The sequence below is a fragment of the Bubalus kerabau genome, chromosome 4 (assembly GCF_029407905.1).
Source record: "Bubalus kerabau isolate K-KA32 ecotype Philippines breed swamp buffalo chromosome 4, PCC_UOA_SB_1v2, whole genome shotgun sequence".
NCBI classification, from domain to species: domain Eukaryota; kingdom Metazoa; phylum Chordata; class Mammalia; order Artiodactyla; family Bovidae; genus Bubalus; species Bubalus kerabau.
The window spans coordinates 153,433,649-153,456,580 of NC_073627.1; the positions used below are offsets into that span (position 1 = coordinate 153,433,649).

General features: G+C 44.0%; 1 protein-coding gene across 1 annotated transcript in view; it reads left to right on the plus strand.

Moving 5' to 3' along the window:
* Positions 1-22,932, plus strand: part of ROR2 (receptor tyrosine kinase like orphan receptor 2) — a 241,976-nt gene that overhangs the window by 166,734 nt on the left and 52,310 nt on the right. The window contains exon 2 of the mRNA XM_055579113.1: positions 20,501-20,578. Within this exon, the coding sequence (XP_055435088.1) occupies positions 20,501-20,578 (78 nt within the window). The remainder of the gene's footprint in view (positions 1-20,500; positions 20,579-22,932) is intronic.

Sequence of the window (22,932 nt, forward strand, 5' to 3'; positions counted from 1 at the left end):
TGTAGAGGGAGAGCATGAAAAGAATTTTTTGAGTGATGAAACTCTTCTATATATTGATTAGAATTATGGTGAAATTGGTTATGATTGTGGTGAAATTAGTCTATTTCCTGTGTTAAAAAGCATAGATCTGTACACCAAAGGATAAAACAAAAGTCAATGACAATGTAAAAAAATGAAAACCCAGTGCTTCAGTGAATAACCATGTCCACACATCATTTCAGGCATATGTGAGTTCATTTTGTAGGACGCATTTCATAGAGGTGGGATGTTTGGGTCACAGGGGTATGCCTTTGTAGATGTTGGACCCAGCTCATGGTCCTGTGTGGAATTTGGCACAGTTACACGCCTGCCGCCGTATCTCCACCATCCCAGAGCCAGGCCTGGTCATTGTGTGATCCAGCCTCACGGTCTTCGCCAGGTGATAGGAAAAACAACTATAGTTTTTAAATGTCAGGTGACCTTTGTTTCGTGAGCTGTTCACAGGCCAGAGACACAGAAGTGGGCCGTCATAAGCTGGGATGGTTTCTATGGCAAGGGTTTTTGCACTTGACCTTCATATCACCTGAAAGAACTCCCTTCAGCAGCCTGTCAGCAGCCATAGTTTTGTTCTCCTCATGTACTTGTCATTCAGGACTTGGTGGTGGAGTCCCAAGGCCCTGCCCCTTAGGCCTTGGCCACAGTCCACCTGTCAACAGGTAAGATGGCTTCAGGGATTTTGGACCAATCACGGCAGGCTTGGAGTTAAGCCTTCTTTTTCGAGTTCATCTTTTTCTAACCCTCCTGCATCTCACAGGGGGCCTCTCCTCTGACAGTTTTCAGGTTGGCCTGTTTGCCCCTCCAGTGCCTTCCCCAGCAGATAAGGCCTCTTCTCCCTGTGTGAGGTAGCATTGTGGCTTGGGAGAGCATTGTTTCTGTCCTCAACAAGGAGAATGAATCCACTCCAGGAGAGTTGCTGTCATTTTCCCTCATGAAAACTGCCTTCTAGACTTTCTCAGAAATAGACTTCTCCTATTTCACTTCCCCTTTTAGCACAAGGCTTTGGGGACAGTCAGGTCCAAAAAGAGCTTGGAAAGAAGATAATCTGAAAGCTTTTCAGGCCACGCCCAGCCCCCTGCCCTGCGAATCTTGCCTGTGGGTTGGTTTCTGTGTTCAAATCATCCTGTGTCTTCAGGGAACATACACTGGGGGGCAGGGCTGCATGGGGACCGCAAGACTCCCTGACCTCCTCTATAGGATGCGTCTGTGCTCAGTAGACTTGTCATAGATTCCAGGGCCCAGTTTATCTAAAGTCTTCCATGCTTCACGTTCTTTATGCATGAAAGCAATGGTGGGAGGGGCGGTGAGGCAGGTGGGGTTAAATTATGCAGTTTTCTGTGTGAGAGTCACCTATGCTGCTGGTGTGCAGAGTTCCAGGAGCCACTTCATTGGATGCCTTGGTCTGACATCTCCATTTTTGCCAGTCTTTACCCTCCAGGAGGGAGAGTTTCCAGGCCTTACTCCCATTGACTTTTACGTGGTGTTAGATTTGGCATCTGTTTTGGTGCATATTTTAAATGGGGCTGTGGCCCGTTATGAGCTCCTTGCTGTTGGCAAGCCAGTGCACATAGAAGAACGGCTTGTTTGCATAAATAATGAGTCTCTTTGGAAATATAGCTGTGAACTTTACTGTGGCCTAGTAACTAAACGTAAAACCAGCTGGGAAAGGTTTGCTGGTTTGAGGGTGTATGTTGGAGTCAGTGTGTCCACACCGTGACCCCTGGCCCTTGACCTCCTTCCACATCTCCTTCATGGTCCAGCCTTTGTTTCATTCTCACTGATCTTCCTTCTGTTTCATGTTGCATTTTTATTACAGTGGGGAGACACAGGAAGGTGAGACTGTGAAGTTTCTCCTGCCCTTGTGGAAGGGCATGTGTTTCCTCCAATAGTTCAAAGATCTAGGTAACTCAATTCTGTCTCCCTCCAGCCAGCAACACTCTCCCCACCTTTCTTTGTAAATCTAGCTGGGGTGCCAAGAGGGGGATGGCCTGTGGGTGCTGAACAACACACTGACGATGACAGTGTCTGCAATGATGTCACTCTGAGAAGCCAAACTGTTATGAGAAGCAAATAGAAACATACTAGTGTCACTGAGAAGGAGAGTGAGGCCCAAGATTCATCCTGCCCATTCCTTCCCTTCTCAGTTGCCACCTCTTTCTCCTGATGGATCCCAAGTCAGGAACACCTGGGGCTGGGTACTGGTGCTATGTACTGGATGCTGGTGTTGGGTGCTGGTGCTAAGAACTGGGTGCTTGTGCTGAGTACTGATGCTGAGTGCTAGTGCTGGGTACTGATACTGGGTGTTGGTGCTAGGTACTGGTGCCTGTGTGGGCCCTAGTGGTCATGGGGCCATTCCACATAGGAAGGGGTTATGACCTTGGCCTAGAAGGCATTCACAATGGCCTAAAGGCCTTGCTGGCATCAGGAGCATCTCCCAACTGAGTTGTAAGAGGAGGAAGAATTAGAAAAGGGGGGACAGTTGGAAAAAAGAATAAACATTTATTAACCTCTGTGTAAGGCGTGCAAAGAGAAGAATGGCATGGATCTCGTCAAATCGGCACCCCATGAAGTGAAGCTTCTTTACTCCCATCCTGTACTTGGGGAGATGGAGATGCCCGTGGGCCATTTCTCTTGCCCCCAGTACAAAGTTCATAAGTAGTAGAAGCAGGATTTGCATGGGCGTCTGACTGTAAGGTCAGGCTTTTCTGAATCAGCACCTTTTGAGGGCTCAGTTTCTATACTGGAATTGGGACAAGGATGAACATGGCTGAATGAGGTTTTATCTAAATTTTATCTCAACTCTCAGGCTTGCTGACCTGAAACTGAGAACCTGCAGGAAAGGTAGGTAGTCTGGAGTCAAGCAGAGTTTCTCAACATCATACAGTTGGTGTTTGTTGTTGTTGTTGTTCAGTCACTCAGACCTGTCCGAGTGTTTGAGACCCCATGGACTGCAGCACACCAGGCTTCCCTGTCCTTTACCATCTCCTGGAGTTTGCTCAAACTAATGTCCATTGAGTTGATGATGCTGTCCAACCATCTCGTCCTCTGTCATCCCCTTCTCCTCCCGGTTGGTATTTGGGGCTTAATGATTCTTCATCGTGAGGGTCGCTCTATGCATTGAAGGTGTTCAACAGAACCCTGGTCTTGATCCCCTAGATGCCAAGAGTGCCCCCCACCTGGAGTCTGACAGGCTAAAACGACTCCACTTGTTGCCAGATGTCCCCCGGGGGGGGAATTCTTTTTATCCATTGAGAACCATTAAAGGAAAGGAAAGGGCTTCCCAGGTGGCACTAGTGGCAAAGAATCCACCAGTGCCTGAGGTACAAGAGATACAGGTTCGATCCCTGAGTTGGGAAGATCCCCTAAAGGAAATAGCAACCCACTCCAGTGTTCTTGCCTGGGAATCCCATGGACAAAGGAGCCTGGCCAGCTATAGTCCATGTGGTCACAAAGAGTTGGACATGACTGAGCAACTGAGCAGAGGGGAAAGAGAGTAAAGGAAAGATACCCTTTGGAAGGGTGGAAAGGGAATTGGGATAAGAAACAGAAAAGGGGTTATTATAACTTCTATCACCTTCACATGTCGGAACCAAACAAAAAGGAAAAATACAAAATTAATGTGAGAGAAGGGAAAGGAGAGGAAGGATGGGAAGGATGTATGTGTGTGTGCATGTGAGAAAGAGAGAGAGAGTGGAATTAACCTTTTAACTTGGTTATTGTGTTTGAAAACTTCTTCATAAGCAGATTTCCCACAAAAAAGGTGTTTTGTTCATGTGTACCTGTGGATAAGCAGGGAGGGGATTTTATTTTCTTTGGGTGGTCATCTGTCATTCCTGCATCCCAAAGTCCACCTTTGATACTTTATAAGCAGAAATAGGATTTCCTCTGAGTTATGCTTGAGGAAAGTAGAACACAGGACTAGAAGATTTGATTGGAGGCGTATTGTGCTACCATTTTCCTGGACAAGGAATGAGAGCCAGGCACGTCAACCCCTGTCCCTGTGCCTGGGGATGTGTCAGCCCACATTGTTCTCTTCATCAGGTCACATTTTCCTCCGAATCCAATGGTTTAAGATTACTGAGAGTGTAAAAAAGGTGAGGATGGAGCCACAGGGATCCCCTGAGCCCCAGAGTCACTTGTGTGTGTCTGTTTCCTTGGTGTTCTATGTGTGTACTTTCAAATGTGTTTTTGTGATAATTGACAGAGAGAGAGGTTCCCGGGTGTTGTTTGGTTGTTAAAGCAAAAGTGCTTTAAAATAGCAAACTGAGGGCACACCTGCAGCCTTAAGAGACAGAAAAGGCAAGTCAGCCCCTGGTCATTACCCATGACAGTGTTCCATGATTGATTAGTTTAGGGCTTCTGGCTGTGAAAACAGAAAAGCCTCAAAGGAAAGCCTGAAACAACCATGATTTATGAGTTTAAGAGTCTCAATTAGGTAAAACAAAGTATTGAAAAATGTCCCTTTTTATAGGGGCAGGGGAAGTAAGTAGTGTCTGGTGATATGATTGTAACTTAATTCTTTCAGTAAATTTTTTTCTTTAGAAGAGAAGCTTAGAAAAGACAAGGACTTTAATTTACTGAAAAGAATCACAGTTGGCAATTATGTGCATTTTTTATGATAACTACTCACAATGGTTTATATTGCTTTCATCTGCTCAATATGAATACTAGAATACTGTCACTGTAAAATACAAATGTTGATGTTGCAGAATCCTTGCTTTTTCATTGAAGACCTCAGACATCATACAATTGTATCTACTGCAGTGGAAGATATTCAGGAAATAAAATATAAAGACTCTTATCTTAAAATTGTTTCAAATGAATGGGAGAGGGGCATGCAGGGAAATTCTAAACACAGCTTCATCTCTTTCTGTGCAGTAGGTATTTTGTTATATACGTTGTTGAATTGTTAACATTCTTTAAAAAAAAAAAAGAATTTCCAAGATGAATTATTTTGTTTTACTCTAAAAAAAAAAAAAAAAAAAATCAAGGGAACCCCAGGTGGCTCAATGGTAAAGACCGCTCCTACCAATGCAGGAGACATGAGTTCAATCCATGAGTCAGGAAGATCCCCTGGAGGAAGAAATGGCAACCCACTCCAATATCCTTGCCTGGAAAATCCCATGGACAGAGGAGCCTGGTGGACTACAAATCCATGGGGTGGCAAAGAGTTGGACACAACTGAGTGACTGAGCATGCACACACAAAAATTTAGGTTTTATTTTTTTTGAACAGGAAAAAGCTGAATGTTCTAAAACAATTGAGACACAGGTTTACTTTGTCCCCCACTAAAAGTGATCTGTTTCTTATGTAGCTTTAGCAGTTCTAAATAGCCCAACTTGTGTGTGATCAGGAGTGGCTGTGTATAGTCCTAATCTTGCTTTGCTCTTGAAAAAGTTGGCTTAGAGCTCAACATTCAGAAAAATAAGATCATGGCATCTGGTCCCATCACTTCATGGCAAATAGATGGGGAAACAGTGGAAACAATGGCTGACTTTATTTTTCTGGGCTCCAAAACCACTGCAGATGGTGATTGCAGCCATGAAATTAAAAGATGCTTACCTTCCTTGGAAGGAAAGTTGTGACCATGTGTACCTGTGGATAAGCAGGGAGGGGATTTTATTTTCTTTAGGTGGTCATCTGTCATTCCTGCATCCCAAAGTCCACCTTTGATACTTTATAGGCAGAAATAGAATTTCCTCTGAGTTATGCTTGAGGAAAGTAGAACACAGGACTAGAAGATTTGATTGGAGACATATTATGCTACCATTTTCCTGGACAAGCAACGAGAGCCAGGCATGTCAACCCACGACCAACCTAGACAGCAGATTAAAAAGCAGAGACATTACTTTGCCCACAAAGGTCCATCTAGTCAAGGCTATGGTTTTTCCAGTGGTCATGTATGGATGTGAGAGTTGGACTGTGAAGAAAGCTGAGTGCTGAAGAATTGATGCTTTTGAACCCTGGTGTTGGAGAAGACTTTTGAGAGTCCCTTGGACTGTAAGGAGATCCAACCAGTCCATTCTAAAGGAGATCAGCTCTGGGTGTTCATTGGAAGGACTGATGCTGAAGCTGAAACTCCAGTACTTTGGCCACCTCATGCAGAGTTGACTCATTGGAAAAGACTCTGATGCTGGGAGGGATTGGGGGCAGGAGGAAAAGGGGACGACAGAGGATGAGATGGTTGGATGGCATCACCGACTCAATGGACATGGGTTTGGGTAGACTCTGGCAATTGGTGATGGACAGGGAGGCCTGGCATGCTGTGGTTCATGGGGTCACAAAGAGCTGGACATGACTGAGTGACTGAACTGAACTGAACTGAATTCAAAAGTAAATACTTTGCTCCAGCATATTAGTCTTCTTGCCTCTCTTCTTTGAACTATTATTTCATACAAATTACATCTTTATGTGTTTTAAGTCCATTGACATAGTTTTATGATTATAGTTTTATGCAGTAATCTTTTAAAACAAATAGAAGAAAAGAGTTATAAATAAAAAATATGTTTATATTGCCTTTCACAGTATCTGTGTAGTTACCTTTCTGGTACTGTTTTATTTCCTTGTATAAATTAGAATTCCTTCCAATGTTGTTTTATTTCATTTCCATGACTCCCTTTACTATTTCTTGTAGAGCAATCTGCTCATAACAGATTTTTTCTTTTGTTGTTATTTATTTGGAAGTGACCTAAATTCTTCATTTTTTGAAGAAGAGTTTAGCTAGACATAGAATTCTTGGTTGATGGTGTTTTTTCCCCCTGACATTTTAAGTATGTCATCACACTGGATTTCTGATGAGAAATCAGCTGTTAATCTTCTTGAGAATTCCATGTACATGATCAGACACTTCTCTTGCTGTTTTCAATATTCTTTGTTTTTCAACAGTTTGGTTATCATATGTCTAATTGTGGATATTGTAGACCTACCTACATTTCCTTGAGTTTTTTAAGTGTACTTTTAATCAAATTTGGTAGGTTTTTGGTTATTATTTCTTGATTTTTTTTCTTTCTTTTCTCCTTCTGGACTCCCATTATGTATGTGTTGGTACTTTTGATAGTGTCCCACAAGTCACTTAGCCACTTATTTTTCTTTATTTGCTTTATCTTCCTCTTCTCAGACTGTATAGTTTCTCTCCTAATAAACTGTCTTCCAGTTCACTGATTTTTTTCTTCTATCCACTCAAATCTGTTGTTGAGCCCACCTGGTGAATTTCAGTTATTGTATTTTAAACTATTGAGTTAATTTTTGAGTCTTTTAATTTCCATCATTTTATTGATATTCTCTGTTTGCTGAGATAAAGTTGTTGTAATTTCTGTTACTTCTTTAGTTATTCTTTTCTTTACTTCTTTGAATATATTTATAGTTGTCTTAACCCCTCAGGGACCCCATTTTCTGTTGGGTGTTTTTCTTTGTTTCCTATGTATGTGGCATATTTTCCTATTTCCTCACATGTCTTTGTAGTTCTTTGTTTTAAGTTTGTCATTTTAAATAATATTTCAACAGCTCTGTTAGCAAATTCCTCAAATCTATCAAAGGTTTTTTGTTGTTGCTGTCATTTTGTTTTGGTTTCATTTTGGATGTTTTTAGTGTTTTTTTTTTTTTAATTGCTGTTGTTGCTAAGTTGCTTCAGTCATGTCCGACTCTGTGCAACCCCATAGACAGCAGCCCACCAGGCTCCCCCATCCCTGGGATTCTCCAGGCAAGGACACTGGAGTGGGTTGCCATTTTCTTATCCAATGCATGAAAGTGAAAAGTGAGAGTGAAGTCGCTCAGTCGTGTCCGACTCTTAGCGACCCCATGGACTGCAGCCCACCAAGCTCCTCCGTCCATGGGATTTTCCAGGCAAGAGTACTGGAGTGGGGTGCCATTGCCTTCTCTGATACTATTCATTTATTTAGTGGTTTTCCTTTGCTAATTCTGAGGTTTCTATATTTCCTTTGATGTATAAACTCTGAATTATCTATCATCTTTAAGTTACTTTTAAAACCATTTTATTGAGGTATGTATGATTGGCATTCAAAAAGCTGTGCATATTTAATGTATATGACTTGATAAATTTGAAGATAAGTATATGCCCATGAAACCATAACCACAATCTGTGCCATAAACATGTCCATCTTCTCCACAGACTTCCTCTCTCTCTCTCTTTATATATTGTTGTTATTATTGTTGTGGTTATAATTATTGTTATTTTGTATGTGTGGTAAGAACACTTAACATAAGGTCTCCTACATCTTTAAGGCCTGATTCCTAGGGATGACATCCAAGTAAGTATATTTGTGTGATCAACCACTCATTGATCATGAGATTTTCTTGCACCTTTTGCCAAGGGGATCCTGTGAGAAGGCATGCCATCTAACATCAGCCTTAGCTGTCACTTCTTGATTGCATCAGTGACAAGAGACTGGTGGCATCTCCATTCCCAGGTCTTTCTTGGGCATGTGCATAGCCTTCCATATGAGCATGACCTTTTCAATCCTGGAATTACATTGGCACGTTTAAAGTTCCCTGAGGTCCTCTACTTCTGGATTTCCATTTAAATTCTGGGCTGGGCTAAAGTTTATTGCAGTTGTAGTCACAGCATTAGGCAGCTGAGGGGTTGCCAGCAGTTTGTTGTTGTTTGGGTAATGCCCCAGGGATAGCACCACCTGCCACCCTCCCCACGTCCCCAGCCCAGCCCAGCTCTGAGTCAAACCTAGAGATTTCCCAGGGTGCTGCAAGTCTAGACAAATTAGTGCCTATAGGATGGTACTTTTAATAGAGCTTCAAAAGCTTCAGATCTGCCGGCCACCTGCAGGGCTGCTGGGGAGGGAAGGAAGATGGTCACATCCCACATTAAACCAGCACAACCCTGCTGTCTTGGCAAGGGTCTGCCATTTCTCTTGAATAGATGATTTTTCAGCTTGTTCTGTGACTCTGGTGCATTATTTGAGTTCTTAAATGGTTGGTTTTAGTCATTTTGCCTATATTTTTGTTGTTTGAGAGGGAACGTGAGTTCGTCAATATCCTCACACCACCATTCTGAAAATTTATTCTCTAGTATGTCCCCCATGAGTCTGGCCTCTTCACTTAGCTGGATGTATGTGAGATGCACCCATTGTGAGGTGTGTATCAGCAGTTGATCGTTTCTATGGTTGAGTAGCACCTGGTATGGTTTTAAAATTGTAAAAGATTCTTTTCAATTCATTGGAGTGTAAAGATGTATGCTGCTGCTGCTGCTGCTAAGTTGCTTCAGTCGTGTCTGACTCTGTGCGACCCCATAGACGGCAGCCCACCAGGCTCCCCCGTCCCTGGGATTCTCCAGGCAAGAAGACTGGAGGGGGTTGCCATTTCCTTCTTCAATGCATGAAAGTGAAAATTAAAAGTGAAGTCACTGAGTCGTGTCCGACTCTTCGCGATGCCATGGACTGCAGCCCACCAGGCTCCTCCATCCTTGAGATTTTCCAGGCAAGAGTACTGGAGTGGGTTGCCATTGCCTTCTCCGTAAAGATGTATATACACATTCAAAAGAGTGTGTCGTCAGAGAGATTATGGAATATGGGCCTGGTGGCGCTCCTTGGGGCATTGCCAGCAATCTCAGGTTTGGGGTCCACTGAACAGGGCAGTGTTCATTAGCGATTTGGAGGACCAAATCCTACAGCCTGTCCCGGGGGAGCAGAGTTACAGCACCATTGTCTGCCTCTGGGAAAAGGAGCTGACATGATGCAGGAAGAGGCTCTGGTACAGTGCACACTGCCCGCATCTGGAGCAGCTATGAGCTCCATTCTTCAAAATGTGAGGTAAAACTCAGGACTCTCCTCACACATGAGCATGATGGTCCCAGGACACTGCAGCGCTTGTTTACTTCTCACATGGTCATAAAGAGCCTCGTGCAGGCCAGAGTTCCAAACGGTGGACACCAGACAGTCTCCCAGAGCCTCCCAGCATGGAGGCCACCCTCTTCTGATATGAGACATACATGGACAGCTTTCAATAAGAGCTTCCAAGGGAGGCCTTGTTTATGAACAAACCCTGGAGCAGAGGAAATAATTGGTGAGTTAGAGAGAGGCCCAGGGAAGAGTTTTCCAGGCAGAGGGAAAAATAAATACAAACCTCAGAGGGAGAAGGGGCTGGGACTGTTGCCGAGAGAGTGAAGGGGAAAGGAGTTGAGGTGCGGTCAGGAGTGTGTGTGTGTGTGTGTGTGTGTGCATGCACACACATGCCCTTGTGGAGTGACTGGAGAAGGGGCTCTGGTTGCTCCTCTGGGGGAGGTGGAAGGTGCTGGAGTTGTTGAGCATGGAAGCATGCATTCATTCATTCACCACATGAGCAACCACTAGGGTGCGCTCCAGGCGCTGGGGAGAGAGCAGTGAGCAGACAGGCAGAACCTCCTGCTCTCAGGATGAGGAAATGGAATCAAACTAATGAACAGATCATCATCTCTTGGAAATGCTAAGGGGGAAAGAAAAATGGGAAGCAGGTTAAGTAGCAGGATTGTGTGCATAAATGTGAAGGGAAGTGTTTGGCATGTTGAATAGGGTTGCCTTTCTTCCTGACCATCATCCCCAATGTAACCAGTCTTCTCACCTCCATCATTACAGATGCCTCTCTGCCCATTTATGAATGTGGAATAAGTGGGATCTCACAATGCAAGATATTTTGAATATGTATCTTCTTCTACTCACCCTTTTGCCTTGCTATCACAGGCAATGGTGTTTGATGCTCTGTTTACAGGTCAAGTGTTTCTGCTGCATAGACAGCAGTGGAAGGGGAGAATGGACCCACGGAGGTCTGGGGGAGGGCAGTCTGTGATCCAGCAGGATCAGAGCTGCTGGGACTGTGTGTGACCAGGGAGGGTGAGAGCATCACATTCTGATGCATTTTGAAGACAGAGCATAAACAGCGTTTCTTGATGGATTGCATGTAGGGTGAGAGAGGGAAAGGAGTCAGAGATAACCAGGATGTGTGGCCTTAGCCCATGAAAGGGTGGAGCCAGAGTTTAGGCAGGCTGGTGACTGCAGGGCAGTCATACCAGGTGACTTATGGTGACTGGTCTGTGGAGGAAAGCTGCATTTGTGTTTTGACAAGCTAAGCATGATGTGTCTATTAGATGTATAAGTGGAGATGCAAGCAAGCCATCCCATTTCTGAGCCTGGCTTTCCATGGAGAGGTCCAGCCAGGAAAGGTGCACTGGGGAGTTGTGGGCATTTGGCTGTCATTTGAAGTCAGGTCACTAACGGGACAGGTACAGAAAGAGGGGGAAGCTTTTGCAGGCCCAGATCAGGGACACTCCAGCATTTACAGGGCCAGAGACAAGGAGACACTTGCAATAGGAACTGAGGCAGGAGAGGATCCAAACATGGAAGGTCAAGTGAAGGGAGTTGTGAGGATGCTGTGCATCATGCAAAGTGGGCAGCCCTGTGTAAAAGCTGAGCAGCGTCCTTACCAAAAATGGTCAGACGACTGCTCTACATCCTACCACGGCATTCCCTCTGGGCCTGCCATGCCGCTCTTTGGGAAGAGTGATGGTGGTATAAATATTATGAGAAAGAAGGAATGCCAGCCTGAGAGGGAGGGATCTGGTAAGATGCCACAGCTGCTGCTGGAAACCTTGGGGAGATGAAGCTCAGAGGACAGCAGTGTCTTCAGCTGATGTCTGTTTGAGGGCAGCCACAGGGAGACACCTTCAAAACGAAAGAGTTGGGGTGCTAGAGTCATTAGCAGGTTGTTGGCAGGTCCTTCCAGCATGTGGGTAAGCCCACACCCAGCCCCTCTGTACTTAGTCCAGGTCCCCTGTTTATTCTTTCTTGTTGAGGCTTTCTCTGCTCCATGCAATTGCAAAAATCACTTTCAAGTCATCTTTAATTATAAAGATACTATTAATTATTGAAGATAAATAGCACTGCCCGTTATGGATTGAATTGTGTCCCCCTCAAAATAGATATAATGAAATCCTAACTCCCAGTATTTCAAAATGTGACCTTATCTGGAAATAGTTCTTTATGGAGGTATTCAATTTAAATGAGGTCACTAAAGTGGGCCCGCACCCACTGTGACTGGGGTAGGCACACAGAGGGAAGACCATGTGAAGACACAGGGAGAAGTTGGCCATCTACAAGCCAAAGAGAGGCTGCAGGAGAAACAACCCTGCCAACACTTGGATCTTGGACTTCGGGCCTCCAGAACGGTTGTCTGAGCCACCCAAGCTGTGACACTTTGTTGGGGCAGCCCTAACAAACTCATATATGGGCTACCTTTACAAAAATTCACTGCTGCCGTCTTTGATTATAACAGATGTGTATCCTTGTTTGCTTCTATGAACTCAAAGTGTTCACTGCCAACAAAACCTCTGCTTTCAATTATGCCAACTGGTCGACTTGCTCTGGGGATGAGAACAGCCCCTGGCCACATAGGTATTGAAGGTATTGAAGTGTTAGTTGCTTGTGCTTGCTTGTGCTTAGTTAGTGTCCACCTATTTGCAACCCCATGGGCTGTAGCCCACCAGCCTCCTCTGTCCATGGAATTCTCCAGGCAAGAATACAGGAGTGAGTTGCCTTCCTGATCCCAGGAAGATCCTGGGATCAAACCTAAGCCTCCTGCATTACAGGCAGATTCTTTACCATCTGAGCCACCAGGGAAGCCCCTCTGGACACATCCTGGACACAAATTCCTGGCTGAAAGAGGGTGCTACAAACCTTTGGAACCGTTTCCCTGTGGGTCTCATTCACTGCACCATGAGATTTCTCCAGACAACCATGGGTTCCAAGGCTTCTAGACCTGCAGCACAGGAGTTTAACTCTCCTGAAGCAAACAGAAAGTAACCTCCAGCATTATCATGGGATAATACACAGTCTCTTTTTCTCTAAGTGTTTTTTTTTTAATCTTTTCCCTCCTTACCTTTAATTAAACACCGTCTAGAGGTTCGATATGAAAAAAAAAAAAAAAATCCTGTGTGCATGGGAATAACTGATACTCCAAACAGTCTTCTGTAAAACCAAATGGAAACAATGAGCTTGGAGTACTTACCCGGCATTTCTGTTTGCTCCCTTTGTGCAAGTTTTGCTGCAGTAACAAGCGGGAATATCACTGGATTAGGGGTTTGTGTCGTAGTGAAGAGTGTTGGGGTCTCACCCTCCCAGTCACATATGTTGTGGGTGGAGGCTCCTGGCTTCCCAGCCCTGTGCCACCACGGCCAGGGGTTACAGGTGTTGGGAAAAAGAGAAGATCAATGAAAGGACCCAATTCAGCCTCCTGAGCAGCTTCATCCCTACTTTAACCAGCTATTCACTTGGGCCTTGACAGTGGCACCTTTGTTGAGGGTTCTGGGGGGCTGTCTGTGACAGAGGTAGAAAAAGCATTATGACAGCAATATTGGAGGGAATTGGGTCTGTGCCTGGATCATTTGGGAGGGGTTGATATTTTTGCTGTAGAAGTAGAATCACAGCAAAGGTTAAATTGGTGAGAGGCACTGCTTACTCCATTTTCAGGCTGTTGGATTTAACTTTGTATTTCCACAGCAGAGTTAGGTCTGCCCTTTAAGGAATGTAGACACAGAGGCTAATATTTACTCAATTTGAAGTTCAAAATAATGAAATGAAAATTGCAAACTGTTAAGACGATTGCCCATTATGTACTGGCAGCGCACCTTGAATGCTGTGTGGTTTTCTAGCTGGCAGTTGAGACACACAGTATAACATTTTATTGAGTGCATTCCCAGAAACATTATCGAGTCTCTTTACTGTGGACATACTTTCTCTGGCCCAGTTCCCAGGCTAATGGACTCACCTTTTAGGATTTTATACTCTGCTCCTTTCCAGTTATTAGTTCTTTTTCCTTAACTGTTGCATTTCCAGCATCACGGATGTTTTTGATTTGACGTGTTGCTGAGCTAAGTGATTGTTCTGGAACACATGATGAACATTTCCAGTTGCCAGTGGATATACTGACTTCTCACGCAGCACAACTCATCATAAAATGCATGCTTGCCCTTCCGGAGGCACCCGGCATGCCACACCGTCTCCCTTCCAGGCTGTGGTCCTTTGCCCGTGTGCCCTTGACTGCTTGCTGTTCGTTCTCATATTCTGGAAATTATACCTTCATTTAGGATGACCAAATCCAAAAATGCCAAGCTTTGGTGAATGAAATACCCTCACTAATTAAAAGGAGACTGCTTTGAAGTTGTCCAAATAGGCCAGAGACTGCATCTCATTAAATCACAACGAGTGTACTGATTCAGATGAACAGGTTAGAGATTAATGAATGAATAATCTGAATAACAAAACATTTTTTTAAAGAGAAACACAAATCAAAAGCAGAGTAGCACATGGACTCAAATCTAAGAGTGTGAGTTGAATGTCATTAGTAAATTCTCTCTTAATCGTGTCTCTGCTCTGAATGAGGTAGCCATGGTACAATACCAGAAAGGAGCCTGGAAATCAGGACAGACCCACTTGTACTTTGTGGATCTGAATTTCTTTCATCTTACTGATGCCTTAAATCAAGATGTCATTTCAGTGGACCCTGTTGAGAGGTCTGCAGAAGATCCTGTTTGTCTGGGGCACAGTTTCTGATTACTCAGAATTTGTACATGTTTGGGGCTGGGTGTGCATATCCAGCTGTCGAAGGGCTGTGGGAAACCTTGACTTCTTAACAAGCCCAGCGACATCAACAATGCATCCTTTCACATGGTCCTTCTGAGGAAACCAGTTGGTTCAGCCCTGAATATATAGGACATTAATAAGTGCTGCTAAGAACACACGCTAAGTACTAGGTTAGGAGCCGATATCACCATGCCATGACAATTTAGGTACAGTTTAGCTCAAAACCCTACATACTCAAAAGTGATTTAATTGCTGAGCATTCCCTGGCATGCTACTGAATCTTTGAACAACCTGTATCAGATCCTGTGAATCTGTGTTGTATTTTGTTCACATGGTTAGTGCTTATGCCTGTCTTGCACCATTAAGGCCACTTGGAAATAGGATCTTTCTTACAGCTCCTCTTTTTAAAAACTGTTTTTAAGGATTTTATTTATTTATTTGTTTTATTTTTGCTGTGTCTTTATTGCTGCTCAGGCTTTTCTCTAGTTGCAGTGAGTGGGGCTACCCTCTAGTTGCAGAATGTGGGCTTCTCATTGTGGTGGCCTCTCTTGTTCCATAGGATGTTCTCTAGGGCATGCAGGCTTCAGTAGTCATGGCTCCCGGGCTCTAGAGCACAGGCTCGGTAGTTGTGGCACACGGGCTTAGTTGCTCCTTGGCATGTGGGATGTTCCCGGATCAGGGATTGAACTCGTGTCTCCTGCGTTGGCAGGTGGATCCTTTACTACTGAGCCACCAGGGAAGAGCCCCCCTTACAGCTCTTCTTTACTTGTGAGCCTTGGTTAAGAGCTTGACCAATGTGATGGGATGTGTAATTGTTCCTCAAAAAACTTTTTACTGTGTGAAGATAGGTCAAGAGTTTACATATTCCTCACACTCTGTCCCCTCTTAATATTAAATCTTAGTGTGGTACATTTGTCACAGCAGATGTGCCAAGATCAACACATCGTTGTTGTTGTCATTTAGTCACTAAGTCGTGTCTGACTGTTTTGTGACAGCGTGGACTTAGCCTGCCAGGCTCCTCTGTCCATACATTATTCTTTACTAAAATCCATACTATTCATCTTTCTTTGAACTTTACCTGAAATCCTTTTTCTATTCTAGGATCCCACCCTGGTTACCACATTGTAGTTAGTCTTTGCTCTAGGCTTCAAAGTGTAATTAAAAAAAAACATTTTATTTATTTATGAATTTGTATTTTTTTAGGCTGTGCTCTGTGGCATGTGGGATCTTAGTTCTCCAACCAGGGACTGAACCCATGCTCCCTGTATTGGGAGCACAGAGTCTTAACCACTGGACCACCAAGGAAGTCCCTAAAGTATAATTTTGACCTGGATCAAACTATATACTTAATGTATCATTGCAAGGCAATGAGTCATAGTTAATTTTTTTTTTATATTAAATACTCTCCTTTCTTCAAACATCTAAAAACCAATAAGGAGCTAATAAATCACCACTACCTGATTGATGAGATCAAAGATTTGAGTTTTCCAGTAGCTTTACATTGTTTTGCTGGTGTTTTTTTTTTTTTTAGATGAAGTTCACTCATGTCCAGTGGAAAAAGTTAGAGCATCCACATTCTTAATGGACATGTGTGGCATTAGTAGCGTGGTTTTTAGTATTTACCAGAATGAAGGACCTGTAATTTGCCTTGAGGAGTAACCTCATTTCAGAAAACAATAATTAAGTCCTGAGGAGTTAGGGCAGCTGAGTCCTCCCAGAACTTTTGCTCTCTTTAGGTCTTCCCCATCTTCAGTCAGCCAGTTGGGGGAAAGCATAGTAGCACCCGGTAAATCCAAGGGGGACTTTGTATAAAGAAGCTCTCAGGACAGCCATGTGGAAGGCGTGACTTGACTCACCACTTTGGACCAGTCGCTGCCTGAACTGGACTGGCAGTGATTACCAAGGTGGGTCATGGGATGAAGAAGGAGAATAGAAGTCCTTTGTCCAGCCTTGGTGACCTGGAGAAGAACGTGCTAGCTGGGAAGAAGCAGTGGCCCCTAAACGCAAGGTGGAGAAATGCTTCCTTTGTCCTTGTCACGAGCCGCGTCTTTCTGCAGCAGGAATGTGAACGTGTGCTGGCTTCTTCTCAGTGAGACTCTCAGCTCCTAAGCCATCACATCTGTGGACCAGTAGTCCTGGTTCTCTGGCTTTTCATTAGTTCTCTGTCTTTTATCCATTAGTCATTGCTGTGTCTCCATGCATGCTCCACATCCTGTCTACTTAGGCAGCCAAAATTTTCCCACAGGGTCTGGGCAGTGGTCTGATGTGCTGATGTAGCATTTAAAGGCCTTTGCTAATCACCTAGTGCAATGTGCTTCTCTCCAGCATTTTTTTTTCCTTTTCTTTTTGGGCATGGCATTTAAAAAATCTAATGAAATTGATATTTGTTCAGAGAGCCACATATGATATCATTCCATTTATATGAAGTGGCCCCAGTACATAAATCCATAGAGACAAAAAAACAGGTTAGTGGTTACAGGGTCTGGGAGAGGTGAGATTGGTGGGGGAGACTGCTAATGGAAATAAGCTTTCTTTTGGAGGTAATAAAATATTGTAGAATTACATAGTGGAGATTGTTGAACAACCCAATATTAAAAACCACTCAATTGGCAGACTTTAAAATGCTAAAATTTGTGATATATGAATTATTTCAATTAAAAACTTGGTGCTTGTTCATTGTACAGATGTTGAAAAAGAAAATAAAAGAGGACTTTTAAATTACCTATATAATTTCATATATTTCACCCATAATAGTGGGTGACAGTTTTTGTTGTTTCTGTTTTTGTGTTTGTCTCATTTTTTTTTCCTTTGGTTGTTCTTGACCCTTTGGGGGCCAGGAAAATTCCTCTTGGAATCTACTGAGACACTAGACCCTGTTCTCACTTGTTGGAGGTGCAGCATCTCGAATAAGGATAGCCATTCTACAGTGTAGGAGAATGATGATTTTTTATATATATATAAAACTAGGTTTACTTTGGACTGTAAATGGTGCCCTTATGTCTCAGTTAGGAAGCAACAACAGGGCCTAGTTTTCCTGGAACTTAAGGCCTCAATTCCAAGGACCGCAATGACAGGATATTGTGAATTTATTCACATATTTGACTTGCAGAGGAAATGTGCTAGAGCTCAGGCTCTGCACACTTTCACATCTAAGTCCCAAAGACTGGGGTCCCTGATATTAGCCTTGAAAATTAGTGAATTTTACCTGTTTTTCCAAATATGTAGATGATACTCTTTTACTTAAATATCCAAACTAAATTTTACCTAGAGTAAATCTTAAGGCTGAAAGAAACTAAAAATCAATTCCCAGGGAAGGTACTGATCAGTGCAACATATTCAGGGAGAATCTCAGCATTTCTAATTTCAAAAGGGACTTTGCATGTCTCTGTGTGTGTGTGTGGGTGGTGGGGGCGGGGGGTGACATCTGCTCATGAGTCAACAGAAGCGTTTGTATCACCTCCGGCTCTTCTCCCATGAAGAGTGTGCATGTCCACACCCCCAGCTCAGATGAACATGAAAATACTTAAGCTTCCAAATTGAAAGCTGCCTTGGAAGAGCTGGGGTTCTTTTGCACAGTGGAATTGGGCTAATGTGCTTATTTTTCTACAGAGTATGTATTTATTTGACTGTTTCACACCATTTGTCAATTTCTAAGCAGTTAATAATTTTTATTCCTCTTTCAGATGTGTGTATATAGTACAAGTGTGTTTGATTTCCTGTGGTCTCTCTACATTTAAACAGTGCTGAGTGATGGTATGTGTAACATGCCAATTTAAAATTTCAAACCCAAACTGAACCACATTGATTGGCCTGTACGGCTTATGCTTGTCTCTGTCCTGTAGCAGCCCCGAATTCTGTCTAGGTTTTAGTCTTCACTAGAGATGCAGCAGCTGATATCCTCTAGCTGTTTACAGTCCCTTGAGGAGAATTAAAATATATGCAACTATTGATTCAGGGAATGATGTGATTGCCATAGGAAAGGTGTATGGTTCAGGGGATAGTTTTAGAGAATAAAGTTGTTACTTCTGAAAGGTTGATCAAGGATGTTTTATGAAAGATGGTGTGAATGTGTGACTTCTGACACGTGGGTAAGTTTGGACTAGCAGTGATAGAAAGAAGGAATCTTCTGTAACTGAATGAAAAGCCATGAGCCCGTTTCAGAAATAATATCCCCTCTTGGTTGCTTGGAATTGGGCCTGAATTCTAAGGGTGTTGCAAGCTGATGTCACCTCGCATGTCCTGGGATTTAGGAACAAGTGGGCAGAGAAGATCAACTTAGACACATGGGTACCCGTGAGTGTAAACTGGCCAGTGTTTGTTGAGCTAAATAATTTAAAGCATCTTGTGTACCTGACTTCTGTCTGAAAATCACTTGTACTCCACTTTTAGGTCTCCAGTTTTTTGAGTAAGGCCTCATCTTAAGGGTTGGGGGTGGTTCCTGAAGTGTCTGGGTGCTTTGCTAGTTCTCACCTCTCATTTAAGGGAGACAAGTTGGGTGGCCCAATATTGAATTATAAACTACCTTTTTTATAATAATTTTTAAAAAATTTTTGTGGTAAATACACAAAATTTATCATCTTAACCATTATTAAATGCACAATTCAGTGGCATCAAGTACATTCACCTTGTTGTACAAGCATCACCAATATCCATCTTTAGAACTTCCTCGTCTTACCAAAATGAAACTCTGTCCATATCAAACACTTAACTGCCCATTCTGCCTCCTCCAGCAACCTGTCACCTACTATTCTACGTTCTGTCTATGAATTTGACTACTCCAGTAGTTCACAGTATTTGTTTTTCTGCATCTATCTCACTCAGAATAACCCACCCATGTTGCAGTATGTATTGGGGTTTCCTTCCTTCTAAGCTGCATCATTTGCCATCACATGTGTGTCCCGCTCTTTGATACTGTCAAGCCAGATTCATCCTGTTGGCAGAGTCACCCTGACAACATATGGCTTCACCATTTCTACCCCCATCCCCCACCTCCAACCAGTGGGACCCCAGTCAAGGCCAAGGTATGGGGTGGAAGTCTTCAAAGCAAACTGCACTGGGATATGGAGAAAGGACTGTATGAGGCACCGACGGTTTCTAGGTCATCCGTCACACCTACCCATCTCAGGACAGGGGACCCATGACTTTGTGCCGTACTCTCACTTGAGCAGACCAGCTCTGCTCTTGCCCTTGGTGTTTATGACTCTGGGGTGACTGCTTCTGCTGACACTGTCTCTGAGGGAGTGAGGTTACTATTGCCATAAAGATGAGAAACTTCTGTCTTTATGCTTATTGGGTAGATCAGTTCTTGGCTGTTAGCTGCTAATGAGTCTGGGGGCTGAGGTGGGCAAGAGGGAATGAGCTGCTGAAGAAACTTTCCAATTCTGAATTTATTCAAAATTTTAACAGGCCTATATCTGAAGGACCACCTGCTGACTGTGGCTCCAGAAGTGTTTAATTTTGCCAGCTGGTGTTTTAATCTTTCTTTTTCCCAAAATGAAACTTGGGCCACATGTTTGCTTCCTCCATACCTGCTGTAAAGCATTTGCATTTTGCCTGGGATTGCAGAATGATTGCAAAATTGCAGGAATCACTTTTGCTTTTGGACCAAATCTGATGCTACAAAAGCCCTGTGAATGTTACCGAAACACCTTATCCGTCTGCTGCTGCTGCTGCTAAGTTGCTTCAGTCGTGTCTGACTCTGTGCAACCCCATAGACGACAGCCCACCAGGCTCCACTGTCCCTGGGATTCTCCAGGCAAGAACACTCTAGGTGTTCTATAAACATTGGGCAGTTTTGCTAAAACACTATTGTCTTTGCATGAAAAGCAGAATAAAGGCCCTGAAGAGAAATCTCATTAATGTGTGTGCTGTGCTCTTTTGCCCAGGGCAAGCGGAAGTTCCTGACTCAAGTGACCCTTTGGGACAACTGGATGGACATGACAGCCCTGTTCCAACTCTGAAAGGTAAACCGTGAAGTGTTCTTTGAATGCAAGCATTTGAATGTGTTTTCAGAGTACCATGCAGAGTGACTCGCTGTGCCACTGTACTCAAGGCTTGGCCTGCTGAAATGGATGGTCAGGGTCCCCCATGGCCCGGTGCTGCCCCATGGGTGGGTGTAAAGCTGAATTCCACCTCTGTACTCCAACACTGATCATATCTCAGAGACAGGGTTTGGGGTGAAGTAGATAAGAATAACTTTATTGCTTTGCCAGGCAAAGGGGGCCACAGCAGGCTAATGTCCTCGACTACATGTCCCAACCTGGAGTGGGAAGTGAGAAGTTCTATAGGAATTTCTGGTTCAGGGAACTTCATGGTTCAAGAGGGAGTGATCAGCTTGTTGACATTCTTCTGATTGATTTGTGGTGACGCAAGTAGGAGTTAGCACCATCAGTCTTCTGGTTCCAACTGATCTAAGATCTGATGATTGTGAGCAGCATTCTGTTAACTTCTCCTACCTGGTAGGGATTTCAATATCTGCATAACAGCTCAAAGATATTATTATGTGTACCACACAATAATAATAATAATGTGAGGAAGAACAATGACCCTACTCCAAAGTTGCACTATTGTTGTTGTTGTTGTTTTGACAGCTCCTCCTTTGTCTCTGCATCTCCTCCCTTCCCTGATTAGCAACTGCTTGAACCTGCCCATTGGAACTCAGGCAAGGTTATGAAGGCTCTGTTGTTGTTTAGTCGCTAAGTCCTGTCCACCTGTTTTGTGACCCCCATGGACTGTAGCCACCATGCTCCTCTGTACATGAGATTTCCCAGGCAACAATACTGGATTGGGTTGCCATTTCCTTCTCCAGGGGATATTCCCAACCCAGGGATCGAACCTGTGTTTCCTGCATTGGCAGGCAGATTCTTTACCGCTGAGCCACAAGGGAAGCCCCGTCATAAAGGCTAAATGAAACCTGTTTCCTGTAATCAAGAAATGGGGAGATACAGAAAGGCTTTTGTGCCCAGGAGTCCCACAGGGTCCTGCTTGGTACAGGTGCAGTGGCATGCCTCCTGAAGCAGTTTTGAAAGCTGAGTGGAGCTTGTCAGAGCTGGTGGGTGGGTGGGAGGTGAGAGGGAAGGGGTAGACAGATGGCCACTGAAGGGAAGAAGGAGATTGAAGGGAGCTCTGTGGGCCCAAACAGAGCCCTAGGACCTGGACTCCTGGCTTGGCCATGAAGTCTCCTGCTGACAAGGTCTTCTCGGGCTATTCTCCAGATGTAATTGTCCAGACTAGGGAGCGCCTCAGGTGGGCAAGTGGCCCTCCTCCACAGGTCACCAGAGAGCAGGTTATTTGTCTTCTTGCTCCAGTCTTTCCCAGAGGTCACTGCCAAGATCACTGCTCAGTTGGCACACTTTGTAGGCATCTTAGATTTGCAAATCAGTAGACACCATTTCTTGTAATGCAGCCCATCACTTGAGGAAGTGGTGCTTTGCTCCCTTCATCCCCTGTCACCATATTGCCTCAGTCAGCCCAGGCTGCCACAACAGAACACCACAGGCTGGGTGGCTTAATCGGTAGATGTTTACTCCTCACGGTCCTGAAGACTGGAAGTCTGAAATCAAGGCGCTGGCATTGCTGGGTCCTAGTGGCATGCTAGGTTTGTAGACAGTGTGGTTTTGCTGTGTCTTCACAGAGAGAGAGAGAGTGGGCTCTGGTCTCTTCTTGTTTTATAAAGACTCGAATCCCATTATAGGGATCCCACTCTCATGACCTCATCTAACCCTAATTACTTCCCAAAGGTCTCACCTTCAAATGAGGCACCACTACCACACAAGTGCTTAAGGCTTCAACATGTAAATTTGCGGGCATGCAGTTCAGTGTATAATAATTAACTGTTAAAACAGCTACTTTATTTCTGTTTAGCTTCTTTTTGTAAGCATTATTCAGAGCCCAGACATCCAGAAATTTCTCAGCCCCCTGCATGTTGAGGGTCCCTGTGTCCCCTCAGGAATGTGTTCACCTCCACGCGTCCAAGGCTGGGGCTCCTGGAGACTGAGTAGAAATGACTCAAGTCCACCAGTCTCAGCTGAGTGGAATAGATGTCCCTCTGTGTCCTGAAAGAACCTCTTGGGATCACACAAGGAACTTCCACATTCTGGCCTCAGAATAGTTGTTTAAATTCACAGAAATAGAGTCGTAGATGTAGAAAGCAAATGTTTGGTTACCAGGAAGGAAGGGGGCAGGAGGGATAAATTGGGAGAATGGGATTGATATACACACACTACTATATGTAAAATAGATAACTAATAAGGACCCACTGTATAGCACGGGGAATTCCACTCAATATTCTGTAATGACCTATGTGAGGAAAGAATCT